Below are 15,159 nucleotides of genomic sequence, written 5' to 3'. Positions count from 1 at the left end.
CTTGCTGTGGGATAAGATGTTTTGGTGTGCGGGGGGCGAGCTGAAAACTGTTACCCCCTTCAGTTGGGGTGGGGGCATAACCATGCCCATAATGGTTGGTAGCCACCACCCCATAATTTTTTTTATTTTTAATTCCCTGTCATCTAGTAGGCTTTCTGCCCCCACCCCGCCCCGGGGAGTGGATTGGGGGTAATTGTACCATCTATCCACCGGTGGGGAGAACAACTTTGTGCCCATTTATTTTGGGTGGGGGTATGGCCATCCCCTCACCCTCTTTTTAAAAACAAAATCTTCCCGGGTCTCTGCTGGGCTTTTATGCCACCTTGAGGGAAGATGGGCCTTACAAAAATAGGCTGATCCGCCCCCAAGGGGGGGCGGAAATGGCCAACAGTAATGTGCCCCCATGGGGAGCAACCCTTGCCCAAGGGGCTGCCCCCCCAAACAAAATACACATACCAATCCATGGTGCCTACAAGGTTTCTGCGCCTCCCCCCCCCCAGGGGCACATCAGCCTAATAGAAATAGGCCTATCTGCCCCCAAGTGGGGCAGAAATGGCCTAAAATAGATTTGCCCTCCAGTGGAGCGACCCTTGCCTAAGGGGTCTGTCAGAACTGACAGCCTTAGGGTGGTCACCCCTAACTTTTTGCCTGCCTCCCTCCACTTTTTGGATACTGTTTTTGCTGGTTTTAGGACTTTGCACACTTTATCACTGCTAACCAGTGCTAAAGTGCATATGCTCTCTCCCTTAAAACATGGTGACATTGGTTCATACCCAATTGGCATATTTAATCTACTTGTAAGACCCCAGTAAAACGCACTGCATGTGCCCAGGGTCTGTAGATTAAATACTACTTGTGGGCCTGCAGCACTGATTGTGCCACCCACATAAGTAGCCCCTTCACCATGCCTCAGGCTTGCCATTGCAAGGCCTGTGCGTGTAGTTTCACTGCCAATTTGACTTGCATTTGAAAGTACTTGCCAAGCCTTAAACTGCCCTTTTTGTACCTATAAGTCACCCCTAAGGTAGGCCCTAGGTAACCCATAGGGCAGGGTGCTATCTAGATAAAAGGCAGGACATATGCATGTGTAGTTTATATGTCCTGGTAGTGTGTAACTCCTAAATTCATTGTACACCTCTGTGAGGCCTGCTCCTTTCATAGGCTAACATTGGAGCTACCCTCATATACTGTTTGAGTGGTAGATCCTGATCTGAAAGGAGTAACAAGGTCATATTTAGTATTGCCAGAATGGTAATACAAAATCCAGCTGACTGGTGAAGTAGGATTTAATACTAGTGTTTATGAAATGCCACTTTTAAAAAGTGAGCATTTCTCTGCACTTAAATCCTTCTGTGCCTTCCAATCCACGCCTGGCTGTGTTAGTTGACAGCTCCCTTGTGCATTTCACTCAGAAAACCCCAAACACAGGATGCTCAGTCACACCTGCACACTTCTGCGTACTGAATGGGTCTTCCTGGGCTGGGAGGGTGGAGGGCCTGACACTTGCATTTCAAAGGACAGTGGCCTACCCTCACACAATGGACTGACAAACCCCCTACTGAGACTCTGGCAGACAGGAGGGAACTGAAAGTGGACCTTATGCACTTTTTAGCCACCCTTTGAAGTCTCCCCCACTTCGAAGGCACATTTGGGTATTTAAACAGGGCCTCTGACCCTACCAACTCAGACACTTCTGGACAAGATACCACTGGCGAAGAAACTCTGAAAGAGGCCCTGCAACCTGCCAAGAGGAACTGCCTGGCTGCCCAAAGGACTAACCTGACTGCTTTTCTGCAAAGGACTGCTGCCCTGCTGTTGCCCTGCTGCCTTGCTGCCCTCTGCCTGAGAAGTGCTCTCCAAGGCCTTGGATAGAGCTTGCTTCCTCTTCCTTGAAGTCTCAGGGCCAAAAAAATACTTCATCCTGCAAAGAACTCCTTGTGCAGTGAAAATTCGACACAGCTTGCATTGCGGTGAGAAAATCACCGCACACCGAACCAGAACGACGCAGCCCGGCTCCCTGAGAGGAGATCGACGCAGCAACAGCGTTGCGACTGGAACTTCGACACGTGGCCCACTGGATCGACGCAGAGCCGAGCCGGAATGACGCAGCCCAACGTCCTGCGAGAAGAATCGATGCAGCACCTGCTTTGTGACAGAAATTTCCCTGGATCGCCCACCAGATCGACGCAGCTCCTGTGACTTCATCCTGCATGCCCAGGATTTCTCCTCCTCTTCCCCGGGGCGTCCAAATATCCTGCAACCTGAAGAGGATCCAAGTCTTCGCGCCGGAAATCAACACACAGACCTGGCTGCATGAAAAATATTGACGCATCATCTGTGTGCGCCCCGAGAAACCGATGTACACTTCAATGTTTTTCACGCCTCTTCTCCTCTGTGGTCCCTTGCGGATAATTTAGACACAAACCAGGTACTTTGTGCTTGCAAGAGACACTTGTTGCTTTTTAAGAACCAAAGACTCTTTTTATCATTTTCTAAAGTGATATTTTCAAAGTGTACTTATGAAATCTTGATCAGTTTGACCTGCAATTAACCAGATAAATATTCTATATTTTTCTAAACACTGAGTGGTGCATTTTTGTGGTGTTATACTGTGTTATTGCATGATTTATTGCACACATACTTTACACATTGCCTTCTAAGTTAATCCTGACTGCTCAGTGCCAAGCTACCAGAGGGTGGGCACAGGATAATTTGGATTGTGTGTGACTTGCCCTAACTAGAGTGAGGGTCCTTGCTTGGACAGGGGGTAAACTGACTGCCAACGAAATACCTCATTTCTAACAGGGTTGCTCCCCATCTGTAAAAAAAAAAAAAAAAAAAATACCTGGTGCCTAGTGGTTTCTGCCCCCCTTGGGGCAGATCAGCCTAATTAAAAAAAAAAAGCAGATCAGCTTAAAATAAATTTGCCCCCCAGGGGAGCGACCCTTGCCTAAGGGGGTCGCTCCCCTTGCGTGAAATTGACCAAACAAAAAGAATCCCTGGTGTCTAGTGGTTTCTGCCCCCCTTGGGGGCAGATTGGCCTAAAAAAATAATAATAAAATAAAAATAAAAATAGGCCGATCTGCCCCCAAGGGGGGCAGAAATGGCCAAAAAACAATTTGCCACCACAGGAGCGACCCTTGCCTAAGGGGTCGCGCCCCACATATAAAAATAATAATAATAATAATCTGGTGTCTAGTAGGTTCTGACCCCCCCACCACCACCACCCCCGGGGGGGGATCGGCGTAATTAAAATAGGCCGACCTGCTCCCAGGGGGGCAGAAAAGGCCTATTATATATTGCCCTAATAATATATTGCCCCCCTGGAGAGTGGCCCTTGCCAAAGGGGCCACTCCCCTTATACATAAAATAAACAAAAGCAAACAAAAACACAAAATCCCTGGTGTCTAGTGGGCATTTCTGCAGCCTGATCGCTTCACAATCAGGCTGCAGAAATGCTCAAAGAGACATGAAAGGACAGGCCTTTCCTTTCATGTCTCTGTTCCTCCCCCAGCCCCAGGATCGGAAGCAAAATGAAAGCATTTCTCTTCCGATCGTGCTGGAAGCTGGGCATCCAGCGTGGTGGTGGCGGCCTCTGATGAGGTCAGCGCGCAATTGCGTGCTGACATCATCAGACGACACTGGGCGGGGGGAGGAAGTCGGGGGATGGAAGGGGAAGCGATTCCCCTTCCATCCCTGCCCTCGGGGGGTGGGTGGCGCTCCCCCCATGAGCCAGGTCCAGGACGGAACGGTTGTGCCCTTGGCGCCTCAGTGCCGCAGCCAAGGACGTAACCATTATGTCTGTGGCGGGGAAGGGGTTAAAGAAAACAATGTCCAATGATTATACCTTCATCGCTGATGTCGGTACAATAGTCCCTCTGTTCCATACAGAAGGTACTGGCCCTTGACTAAGCCTAACTGTGAGCACTGGAGGCTGCAACAAGCGTGCCTATATGCTTACCTGAGGGAATACATGAAAAAAAAAAAAAAAAGATTTGTACTTGCTTCTTTGTAACCAAGGATATGGAAGACCACGCTTCATCAGTCCCAATCATTTCCCACGCTTTTTAGGATTCTTCCATAAAATAACAAAAGTTCCACATAGCATGATCTTCCTTTCTAAGGGAGAACAATCAAGTATAAAAGCAACTCCTGGATATCTTAATCATCTTATGAACAGGATCAGCTGGAAAAGCATCTTCAAAGGAGGCACATGTGTTGACTGTTATTGCCTCCTTCAATTTAAATCTGCCAGCTAAAGGAGCCATGAGCTTCTTAAACCGAAAGCCTGTGATGAGAAAGATTGGGAGGCATCAAAGCAATTCCGCCAATTTAAAGGATGTGCATGTCCTTAAATGCCAGTGATCCTCTATTCTCCTTTCCCAGGATGGTTCGGTAACACTTTTTGTTATTTTTCAGGGTTGAAGGGAGTTTACACTTCACCCGTTTCAGTGCTCCAGTCAGTGGTTGTTTTATCACCATATGTAGCTAGAATTTGAGACATGCAGTCTGTATATCAGATGGTATCCATGGCTGGCTAGGCTGGTCCTGCACAACGAGAGAGGGGGACACAAGTATGTGGCTGCTGAGGAAGAGGCTTGAGAAATGCAACTAGGCGGAGAGAGTGTATTAATGAAACAATTGAATCCCACGCATGTCCTTCTGTAGAGGGGTCTTGACTACTACACTCCACTATCTTCATCTAAGACAAAATGCCCCTGTTGAGAACTATCCTAGGACTCCTGACCATTTCTTTCACAAGCTTAGAAAAAGCTTGATAAGGTGATATCACATTCCAGTCCCATTCACATTCTTTTGGCTTGGAGTCAGGTCTGTCTTGGTAAGCCAAAGCCTACCACTTCAAACTTTCTTGTATGTCACTTTTCCTTTTTTAAATTAATTGCACCACTAAATGCTTTAACAGAATCCTAAATCTGATTTATGTGGGTGTTTTTGCCTTCTTCATGCCCGCTTGAATGTGATGACTTGATTGTATTAAACTGGCTGTGTATTAAACTGCAGTACTGTTTAGCTACTCTATCTGGGCATTATGTCTGTGGCAGGGAAGGGGGTTAAAGAAAACAATGTCCAATGATTATACCTCCGTCGCTGATGTCGGTACAATAGTCCCTCTGTTCCATACAGAAGGTACTGGCCCTTGACTAAGCCTAACTGTGAGCACTGGAGGCTGCAATAAGCGTGCCTATATGCTTACCTGAGGTAATACATGAAAAAAAAAAAAGATTTGTAATTGCTTCTTTGTAACCAAGGATATGGAAGACCACGCTTTATCAGTCCCAATCATTTCCCACGCTTTTTAGGATTCTTCCATAAAACAACAAAAGTTCCACATAGCATGATCTTCCTTTCTAAGGGAGAACAATCAAGTATAAAAGCAACTCCTGGATATCTTAATCATCTTATGAACAGGATCAGCTGGAAAAGCATCTTCAAAGGAGGCACATGTGTTGAATGTTATCGCCTCCTTCAATTTAAATCTGCCAGCTAAAGGAGCCACGAGCTTCTTCAACCGAAAGCCTGTGATGAGAAAGATTGGGAGGCATCAAAGCAATTCCGCCAATTTAAAGGATGTGCATGTCCTTAAATGCCAGTGATCCTCTATTCTCCTTTCCCAGGATGGTTCGGTAACACTTTTTGTTATTTTTCAGGGTTGAAGGGAGTTTACACTTCACCCGTTTCAGTGCTCCTGTCAGTGGTTGTTTTATCACCATATGTAGCTAGAATTTGAGACATGCAGTCTGTATATCAGATGGTATCCATGGCTGGCTAGGCTGATCCTGCACAAGGAGAGGGGGACACAAGTATGTGGCTGCTGAGGAAGAGGCTTGAGAAATGCAACTAGGCGGAGAGAGTGTATTAATGAACCAATTGAATCCCACGCATGTCCTTCTGTAGAGGGGTCTTGACTACTACACTCCACTATCTTCATCTAAGACAAAATGCCCCTGTCGAGAACTATCCTAGGACTCCTGACCATTTCTTTCACAAGCTTAGAAAAAGCTTGATAAGGTGATATCACATTCCAGTCCCATTCACATTCTTTTGGCTTGGAGTCAGGTCTGTCTTGGTAAGCCAAAGCCTACCACTTCAAACTTTCTTGTATGTCACTTTTCCTTTTTATTTTTTAAATTAATTGCACCACTAAATGCTTTAATAGAATCCTAAATCTGATTTATGTGGGTGTCTTTGCCTTCTTCATGCCCGCTTGAATGTGATGACTTGATTGTATTAAACTGGCTGTGTATTAAACTGCAGTACTGTTTAGCTACTCTATCTGGGCATCCAATGAGTTGACTCATGTTACTGCAGAATTGACAGGATTCTAAAAATGGAAACCTTCATAAGACATAACTGAAAGAGGAGTTGGACTCCTATAAGAACAGAAATAAAAAAGGGTGTTCATCGATTCCCCAAATGTTTATTTCCTTTAGTTGTATGGAGTTCCAGAGGCAGGCTGCCTTGACTGAGAAGGAATTACCTCCCCATAACGATTATTGAAGACATCTGGATGTAGTGCCAGGAGGTTGGAAGGGGCACCATTGCCCAAAATCATTACTTCTGATTTTCAGTCATTAAATTTAAGTTTGGACTTGGTCATCCATTTGGCAACCTCAGCCAAGCCGAGAGAAAGATTCGTTAGAGAAGGGTCCTTGGCATTAGAGAGAGAAACTACTTATTGTGTATCATCAGCATATCTAACCACAGAGAGGCCAAATGGTTTTACAATTTTGGCTAGAGAGGAAAGATAGATATTAAAGAGAGTGGGACTCAATGAAGAGCCCTGAGGGACACCACAAGTAAGGGGGAGTATTTTAGACAGAAATGAGCGGTCAAGGACTTGGAAGGTTCTGCCTTTCAATAATGATGAAAACCAGGCCAATGCTGTGCCTTCTATTCCTATGTGGGAAAGTCTTTGAAGGAGGATATTGTGATCTACAGTGTCAAAAGCGGCACTGAGGTCTAGTTTAATGATAGCTGCATGCCCTCCATTATCTAACAATTGGCGAGTGGTTTCAGTGACTGATAATAGGGCTGATTCTGTGCTGTGTTGGGGTCTGAATCCCATTTGAGTAGAGTCTAAAAGTTCATGATCCTCAAGGAAACATGTCAGCTGATTGTTGACATGCTTTTCCATGATCTTGGCCAGGATCGGGAGAAGAGCAATAGGCCTGTAATTACTGAGCAAAGTAGGGTCAAGTTTAGGCTTTTTCAAAAGGGGTTTGACCACAGCATGTTTGAGGGATTGAGGCAAAGATCTGGAGATTAAAAGGTGATTGAGGATATTTGTCAAGGGCAGGGCAATGGTATTGGAGGCCAGCGCTAGAATAGTGGGAGGAGCAGGATCGAGGGGAGATCCTGATTTTATGTTGTGGAGATGATTCATAACCATCGTCTCTGACAAGGGCTGAAAAGCTACAAATGAAACCGATGGAGGCTGGGGATTGACGTACTGATCCCTATTGGCTTCCTGATTGGATAAGACCAGAAAGGAGTATATATCAGTGATCACTTCCTACCCCAGCTTGCCAGAAGAATTCTTATTCAGGCCATGATACTCTCACGTCTGGACTATGGTAACTCCCTTTTTCTCAGCTCTCCTGATTATGTAGGGAGGAGACGGCAGGTTGTACAAAATGTGGCCGCAAGATTACTTATGAATATACCCAGACATCAATAGGCCAAATCAGCTTTAGTCTCCCTTCATTGGCTACCTATAAAACAGCGGATTTGCTTTAAAGCCCTATGCATGATACACAAAGCTCTTCATAATAAAGGCCCTACATTTCTCAGACAAAGCATCTCACCCTATGTGCCTATAAGAACCTTGAGATCTTCTACCACCCAGCTAGTTTATATACCACGATTTAAGAGATCGTCATGGGGAGGTAATTCCTTCTCAGTCAAGGCAGCCTGCCTCTGGAACTCCATACCTCTAGAACTTCGGCAAGAATCTTTGGAACTACCATTCCGAAAAAAATTAAAGATGTTTTTATTCTCAACATAGTTCCTTTTGAGTTTCCTGCTTCTGGGTTGTTACTTACCTTCTAGCGCTGGGAGGCCTCCGGGTAGCCATGCACTTTACAAATCTTTTAAACTAAACTAAACAATAGGGGATATACTCAAAAGCAATTAGCTCGGTTCCTTTCTTCGTTTTCTTTTTTTTTTTACCTTTGTATTACTGTCTTCACATTCTTCTCCACATTACCCAGAGGTGCTTTCCCCATTTTGTTTTGCACCTGGACCCCAGATGATAGGGCTTTCTTGTCTCTTTCTTCAGTTTGGAACAGGACATGTGGGAGTGATGGTGATGGAAACACATGCCTTCACAATTCATCAAATAATGTTATCTTCTAGGTACGAGTTCTGACATTTGGCCCATACCCTGCCATAACTCTAGATGTTTGCCTTTCCTCCTACAATACTTTTGGCATCTTCTTCACAGATGTAGCCAGGGTGGCCCATGCAGCAGGCGTGGCATGCACAGAGACACACTGCCTACCTTAATATCCTAAGTTGTTAAATCTTTTGGCACAACCTAGGTGTGCCACCAGTGTGGCAGCTGATCGTGCATTCCTAAAGTGCCTCCGGTTTAAGCTGGAAGTACAGGAAGTATGTGTGTGGGGTGGGGTGCTGAGGGGAGGGACACAAGATGAACCTGCCCTCCCTCCCACATAAACCCACTCTTTCATGGATGTGCAATGCTCAAAACGTCGGGTCTCAATTGATTACAAAACAATAACTCTAGAGATGGTACCTCTACAGCTGCCAGTAATCATTCTTACCTGCTTCTTCACTGGCACTTTGTTGTAGTATCTGATGGAGTCTTTACCCAGGAAATCAAATTCAACCACATGCTTCTCTCCGTCGAGCTCTGGGTAAAGTTTGATGTGCTCCACTCTCAAGGAGCAGCAGCCGACTGTATCCGCGGTCTCCCCTTCTTCCTTTTCATTACCTGCTCTCAGAGCTAGCTAAACACGCAAAAACAAGGCCACCTGGTTAACTATCAGTAAGCCGGTGTCTACAAGATACATTTTCTTAGAAGACAACATGAAGAGAGACATATAGGATTTGCATAAATATCACATGAGTGGGAAACGTGGGATGTGTTTGGGTTTACTGCATCTTCAGTCCTGTAAGAAACGCATCTTTTTATTACTAATATTTTCGACCAAGTTGACAAATCATCATGAATCTTTAAAAAGGAATGATGCATTTAAATTTGAAAAACTCATTCATATGAATTGGTCAAAGAGTAGAGAGCAAACAGCTGTTTTCTCATATAAATCGAAATGGGTGATCATTAAGTCCAACTGTTCTGAGAAATAATTTGGAAAAACGTACATCAAACCTGATCTGTAGCCAAAACGAATTCCTTCTTATACATGAGAATGATAGGTCATCCTCAATCCTAATATATTTTGCCCCCCCTTCCACTAAGCGAATTATGCATGTAGGGGTGGGTGTATGTACCTTAACGGAAATAAAAATCAGCGCTAGCAGCTAGTGCCTGTAGCTAGTCCCTCAAATTAGATTAAACAGCAAACAAACCTCAAGCCGGTGAGCAAATTCCGATGAAAGCATTGCTGTTTCACCAAAATACCAGATGTAGGAGAACTCACACTGTGCACCCTGTGGCACCCAGTCCCACCAGAGGTTGAGCACTTGCCCTCTGTTAACCCCTCAGTTTCCCAACTAATATTGATGGGCTTGGGAAAGGGCAAGGCGTGGCCACTACAGAAAGCAGTTCATGACTTCTGAGTCCAGGTGTATCAAGAGCCATGTCTGACCTCCAAAGTCCAGGGGCGGCAAGTGCAGTATCAGAGCTCCTGAGACCAAGGAGAGCAAGAACATCAGCAGAGGCATCAATGGGCAGTTTATGAGTAGCAGTTGCTAACCCTAGCTACCCTAATTGACGCCTATGAATAGGACTACCGCACCAACATAATTTTCATCTCCGCTCAAATTATTTTGCAGTTTTAATTGTTTTCAAATACATTTCCACTCATATCTGTCCTTTTATCTAGAAGAGAGTATTACTGTAACCAGTGGCTTGGTCAAGAAGCGCTTTCCTTCCAGCTAGCCTTTCTCCATAGTTGAAATTACAAGCTGCAAACAGAAGGAGGGGAAGAAGTCTTTGGCTGTCCAAAGAAACATTTTTCATTGCTACTGTTTTTAATCTACATTCACTCCTTCTTCCACACCGAAAAGTGATGTTACAACCCAGAGAGTCTCAGCATGTCATTTAATGGCCATTTGTATCCTCAGGATTGCTTGCAATGCAGAAGGCTTATTTGTAGGGAAGATGGAGCCTTCTTTTTGTCTCTTGAGATTTGTGGTGCCTCACGTCTGTCTAGTGCTTGCCATCTTCAAACACCCCAATCACAGCTGAGAACCCAATGTTCATAGATACCGCATGTTTGAGGACATTACACTTACACAGTATGTAGTTGGAAGTGCCATAAAGCAGATCCAGTGTCATCAAACTGAAAACCACAGGAATATACAGAGAATGGTGCTCCACTTTTTAGCCCTCTGATCAAGATCAACACAACAGGTTTTTCAGTTAGGGGGTAGTTTTTACCACTAGAATGGTGCTTTGAATACCCATTAGCTTTACTTTCATTTCTTCTCACTGTTGCTGAAAATTTAGCAATTTATACAAGTTTTAGGATTAAGTGACTATATTTGCAATATATTATCTACCTGTAAATGCCTAGTTCATTCTCCGTCACCTTAACAGAAGGTGGTGGGGTTACCTAGTATGCAAACTTTCCTGGCTAATTGTCACTTCCCTGTGCCTAATCAGTATTACAGGGCAGACCAGGAAACAGAGCCAGAAAAACTAATTAAGAATCAGTTGTGAAGAAAACAGTCTAAAGTCCACCTTCTACCAATTCTAACAGAATAGCTAACTGTGGAAAACCAGATTGATAAATAGAAGGTAGATTACTCTCAGTCTTAATGTGAGCAGTGGCGGAGCGCCCACAAAGTTCAACAATTTAGTTCCTAAAAAGTAAAAGCATTTTGCATAGGGAAACCAGGGGTTACTCATGGAAGCAGACACTCATCGATAGGCTTCCCTCTGAGAAAGCGCATGTAGGGTACAAAAAGCAACATTTAAAACATTGAAGTTAAGAAACTAACAACAAACTTTCCAAAGCAACTTAGAAAGAGAACACTTTAGAGATCAAACGTAAGCCTTAATCAGTATGCAAAGTAAATGAATCTGATGTCTTAGTTGCATTTTACAAGACTTTGTTTGATGCATAAGGTCCAGTGCAATATAGTACCTTGGATGTGGTTTAGAAAATGACCAGTAGGGAACAGTAGTCCATTTGAGTTGTTCTCAGCACTGAAACTTTTGAGAGAAAGGTTTATTTCCGGTTTTAGAAACATGGCTCCTGTGCTTGTGCCACAAATGTCCCACCTCTGTGAAATAATGCTTTAGGCACCAGTCATGGATTTCAGTGGAAGACAAACTCATACACAGCTCTTTTCAGGACCACAGAAAATGTTCTAACTGGTCTCACTGGTGTACTCCAAGATAAAAGATGGCACACTGTCCTGCTGCCTCAATCTTATAGCCTTAAGGTAATTCCAGTCAGCAGCAGAGGCCCCTCTTGGAGCAGCTATTTAATCTTCAACATCAGCAAAGGCTCCAAATGTCTTCTGCCTACCTCTACTTGAGGTAGGATTATAATCTGACAGCACCCATCAGAGCCCTCTGCCATTCCGTTTCCAACAGAGACCATATGTCAACATCAACAGGGGTTTACTAATACAATTACTATTTTAGTGAGCTTCCTCCATTACAAACAATACCCAACATATCTATTTGGCCAGGACCACCAGTGAAACATCAATTGTGTGGTTACAGTGTTTTGTGCAAAAGACTGCATAAAGCGCCCCCCCCCCCTTCTTTTTAAAGTAAAAAGGCTATATACACCTCAGTCGCTAACAAGAGTTTGTTTAAGAGACTGCTTAATCTGTTTCTGCGATTAAAATTGTTTTTAGAAACAGTTTGCATCACCTGTTTTGCCTTGAAAAAGCCAAATTTCTGAGTGCGCGATAAGCAGTATTTCAGTATTATTTTTACAGTCTCTCCCTTACCTGGAAAGTAGACTGCTAGCTTGGAAGTATGGATTCAGCCTGTCTGTATCCAAGGAGATTCTGGATAGAGCAGCAGCTCCCTCCTCCCTTCCAACAGGGGCTGGGCTTAGCTGATTGGCACTTTGAGTCCCAGGCAACCTGAGCCCTCCTCCCACAGCTGCTCTGGCCCCTTAAGTTTGTGGAGGGAACCCCAAGACAGCCACCTCAATTTTGTGAGCCCAGCTTTTTCCCTGCACCCTAATACAGCCCAGTGATCAAGGATTCCTAGGAGACCTAGGTAAGGGGCCCCAGACTTTTTGGAGAAATCGTATTTGTTTCAAAGTGTTTTCTACTGCTGCCTGTACCGGTTTACTGTAGACTTTTCTGTGATTCAGGCAGCTTGGCCTTTCAAAGTGCTGTTTTTTAGCCGTGACTGTTTGAAATGTCCCTCCTAGTTTGTGGCAAAAGACTGCATAAAGCCCCCCCCCCCTTTTTAAAGTAAAAAAAAACGCTACATACACCTCAGTGGCTAACAAGAGTGTGTTTAGGAGACTGCTTAATCTGTTTCTGTGATTTAAATTGTGTTAACAAACGGTCTGCATCACCTGTTTTAGCTTGAAAGTCAAATTTAAGAATGCATGACAAGCACTATTTCAGTGTTTTTTAACAATCTCTCCTCTACCTAGAAAGTAGACTCGGGAAGTGTGGATTCAGCCTGTCTGTATCCAAGCAGATTCTGAATAGAGCAGCAGTTCCCTCCTCCCTTCCCACAAGGCCTGGGGCTTCAGTAAACCTGGCCCTTATATAGGTTTCTATTGGTTGTTACATATGGTGTTGCGATAGGTTGTTGGGGTTGATCTTTCTATTGGCTTAGGGATGGGTTTGTGATTGGTATTAGAGTTAAGATTCCTATTGGCTCCTGGTGTTTAGGGTTGGGGTTGTGATTGGTTGTCAGAATCAATTGGTTGTGTGATTTAGGGTTACAAATCTAATTGGTTAGATTGGTTAGGACTAGGTTTCTATTGGCCGGTACGGCTATTTAAGTCTAGGGCTCAGGGCGTCTCAGCTAAGGGAGGAGCGGACAAGGGCATTTGCCTTTTTGAGATTGGTAGAGCCCGGGCCAGAAATGCTGCCCAATTTTCCATTTATTAGAAAGGAACTCTCTACACACATTCAGACACAATATCAGCAAAGACATCCAATTCCTGCATCACAAACTGACCTCATACAGATTGCAATGTCTCATTAACCAACACAAAACCCCATATACCACACCTAAACACATATCCACCACAACTACAACAGTAAATCACCTTCATTCTCACAGCAAACACAACTCTGTCAATTCCCACTAACACAACCTGCCATCGCCCACACAACACAAAACCACATTATAAAATACTTTCAGCCATCCAGATACACACTCCCTGTTCATACAAACGAACAGCACTATCTTCTATTTCGTACTGCCAGCCACCCTTTTATCATGACAACACCTAAATCCAGCATTCCAACACACCATCTACAAACACCCTTCCCCCTCCTCACCAATTACACACAACCATACAATCTTCACACTCCACACATTACCGCGTCCAGTCATCACAACTAACACAAACTCCCCTCATACACACATCATACACATCTCCAAAACACATCAACACTCCCTGTAATACTCTAATACCACTCACCAGCACTAATTCACATACAAAACCTTCACAGAAAATCACTACATCAATATACCCTCTCACTATTCCACAAAAACAATAAAGACCACACATCAGCACATCAAAATAACACAAACTTTTATTACACTTTCCGTCACACCCACTCCCACCCTCATGACTACACAACTGATACAAATCCGGACCAATCTTTAACCCTACGCTCTCACTCTTCACAAACATCTACCACAAGCACCCCAACACAGCAACATTCATTTACCCGCCTCTCATCCATTGCACAATTTAGAACCTTACATTATGATTCACATGCTCCTCCACCACACCAACCCATACTCCTTCCACACTACACAGACACAAACAAAATAAACAGGACACTCTTAACTTTGCATCCCCTTGTCTATTACGGAATAAGTCTACCCTACAAAAAAAGTACTCATGTCTCAGCCACCGAGTCCACCACCACCACACACAGACCCACCAAAATGCCTCCTAAGCCTGCTGCTATAGGAACACTATATTGAAAAACAGGAATATTGTGACCCTCACATAGTTATCACAACACACCTGCTGCAAGCTCAAAATATACTGCTCACCCTTCTCCTAAACAAAACAACACCACCACTAAAACACTTTTTCTAAACTGCAAGCTCATAAATGCTAGATCACTTTAAAACAATAAGCACAACATCTACTACCTGCTCACAGGCACACAACCTGACTTACTATTCATAACAGAATCATGGTTAAGAGATGACATGGCCCAAGTGTTGCATGACGCCGTTCCTCCGGGCTATCAAACCATCACACAAAACCGTATGGGCAAGAGAGGAGGTGCACTAGCTATTATATTCAAACAAGCAATAAATCTCAGGAAAACAGACAACATTTGCATACAAGGTTGTGAAGCCCTCCTCACCAGATGCCACCCTACTCTAACTTTCTCCTGTAACTTTCTCCTCCTTTACAGACCTCCACCTAACAACTCAACATTCCCAGACACTTTTCTAGATACAGTCTCAAACCTTATTACATTATACTCAAACCTATGCATTCTTGGGGACCTAAATATTTGGTTTGACAAACCCAATATGCCCCATCCAAAAGCTATCCCCACTGGCCTACTCACATTGAACCTACATCAGATTGTACACAATCCCACACAAATCGCTGGACACATCCTAGATGTCATTTTTGCTAAGCCTGAACTATTACCGTTCATAGCATCACACCAATCACGTGGTCAGACCGCCATTTGATAACTTTGACATAAAACACCACAAATCAACACACTCCACAACTACTTACATACATGCACCTAACGGCCATGGACCAAATTCAATTTTGATGACTTAGAAACACAACT

The 15,159-nt window shown here is 44.1% G+C and overlaps 1 protein-coding gene across 2 annotated transcripts in view; it reads right to left on the bottom strand.

Moving 5' to 3' along the window:
- Positions 1–15,159, bottom strand: part of LOC138268325 (DNA topoisomerase I, mitochondrial-like) — a 1,149,155-nt gene that overhangs the window by 65,056 nt on the left and 1,068,940 nt on the right. For both annotated transcript variants that reach the window (XM_069217851.1, XM_069217852.1), the window contains one exon: positions 8,805–8,990. In XM_069217851.1, the coding sequence (XP_069073952.1) occupies positions 8,805–8,990 (186 nt within the window). The remainder of the gene's footprint in view (positions 1–8,804; positions 8,991–15,159) is intronic.

The sequence above is a fragment of the Pleurodeles waltl genome, chromosome 12 (assembly GCF_031143425.1).
Source record: "Pleurodeles waltl isolate 20211129_DDA chromosome 12, aPleWal1.hap1.20221129, whole genome shotgun sequence".
NCBI classification, from domain to species: domain Eukaryota; kingdom Metazoa; phylum Chordata; class Amphibia; order Caudata; family Salamandridae; genus Pleurodeles; species Pleurodeles waltl.
This window is presented reverse-complemented; position numbering and strand designations above follow the sequence as displayed.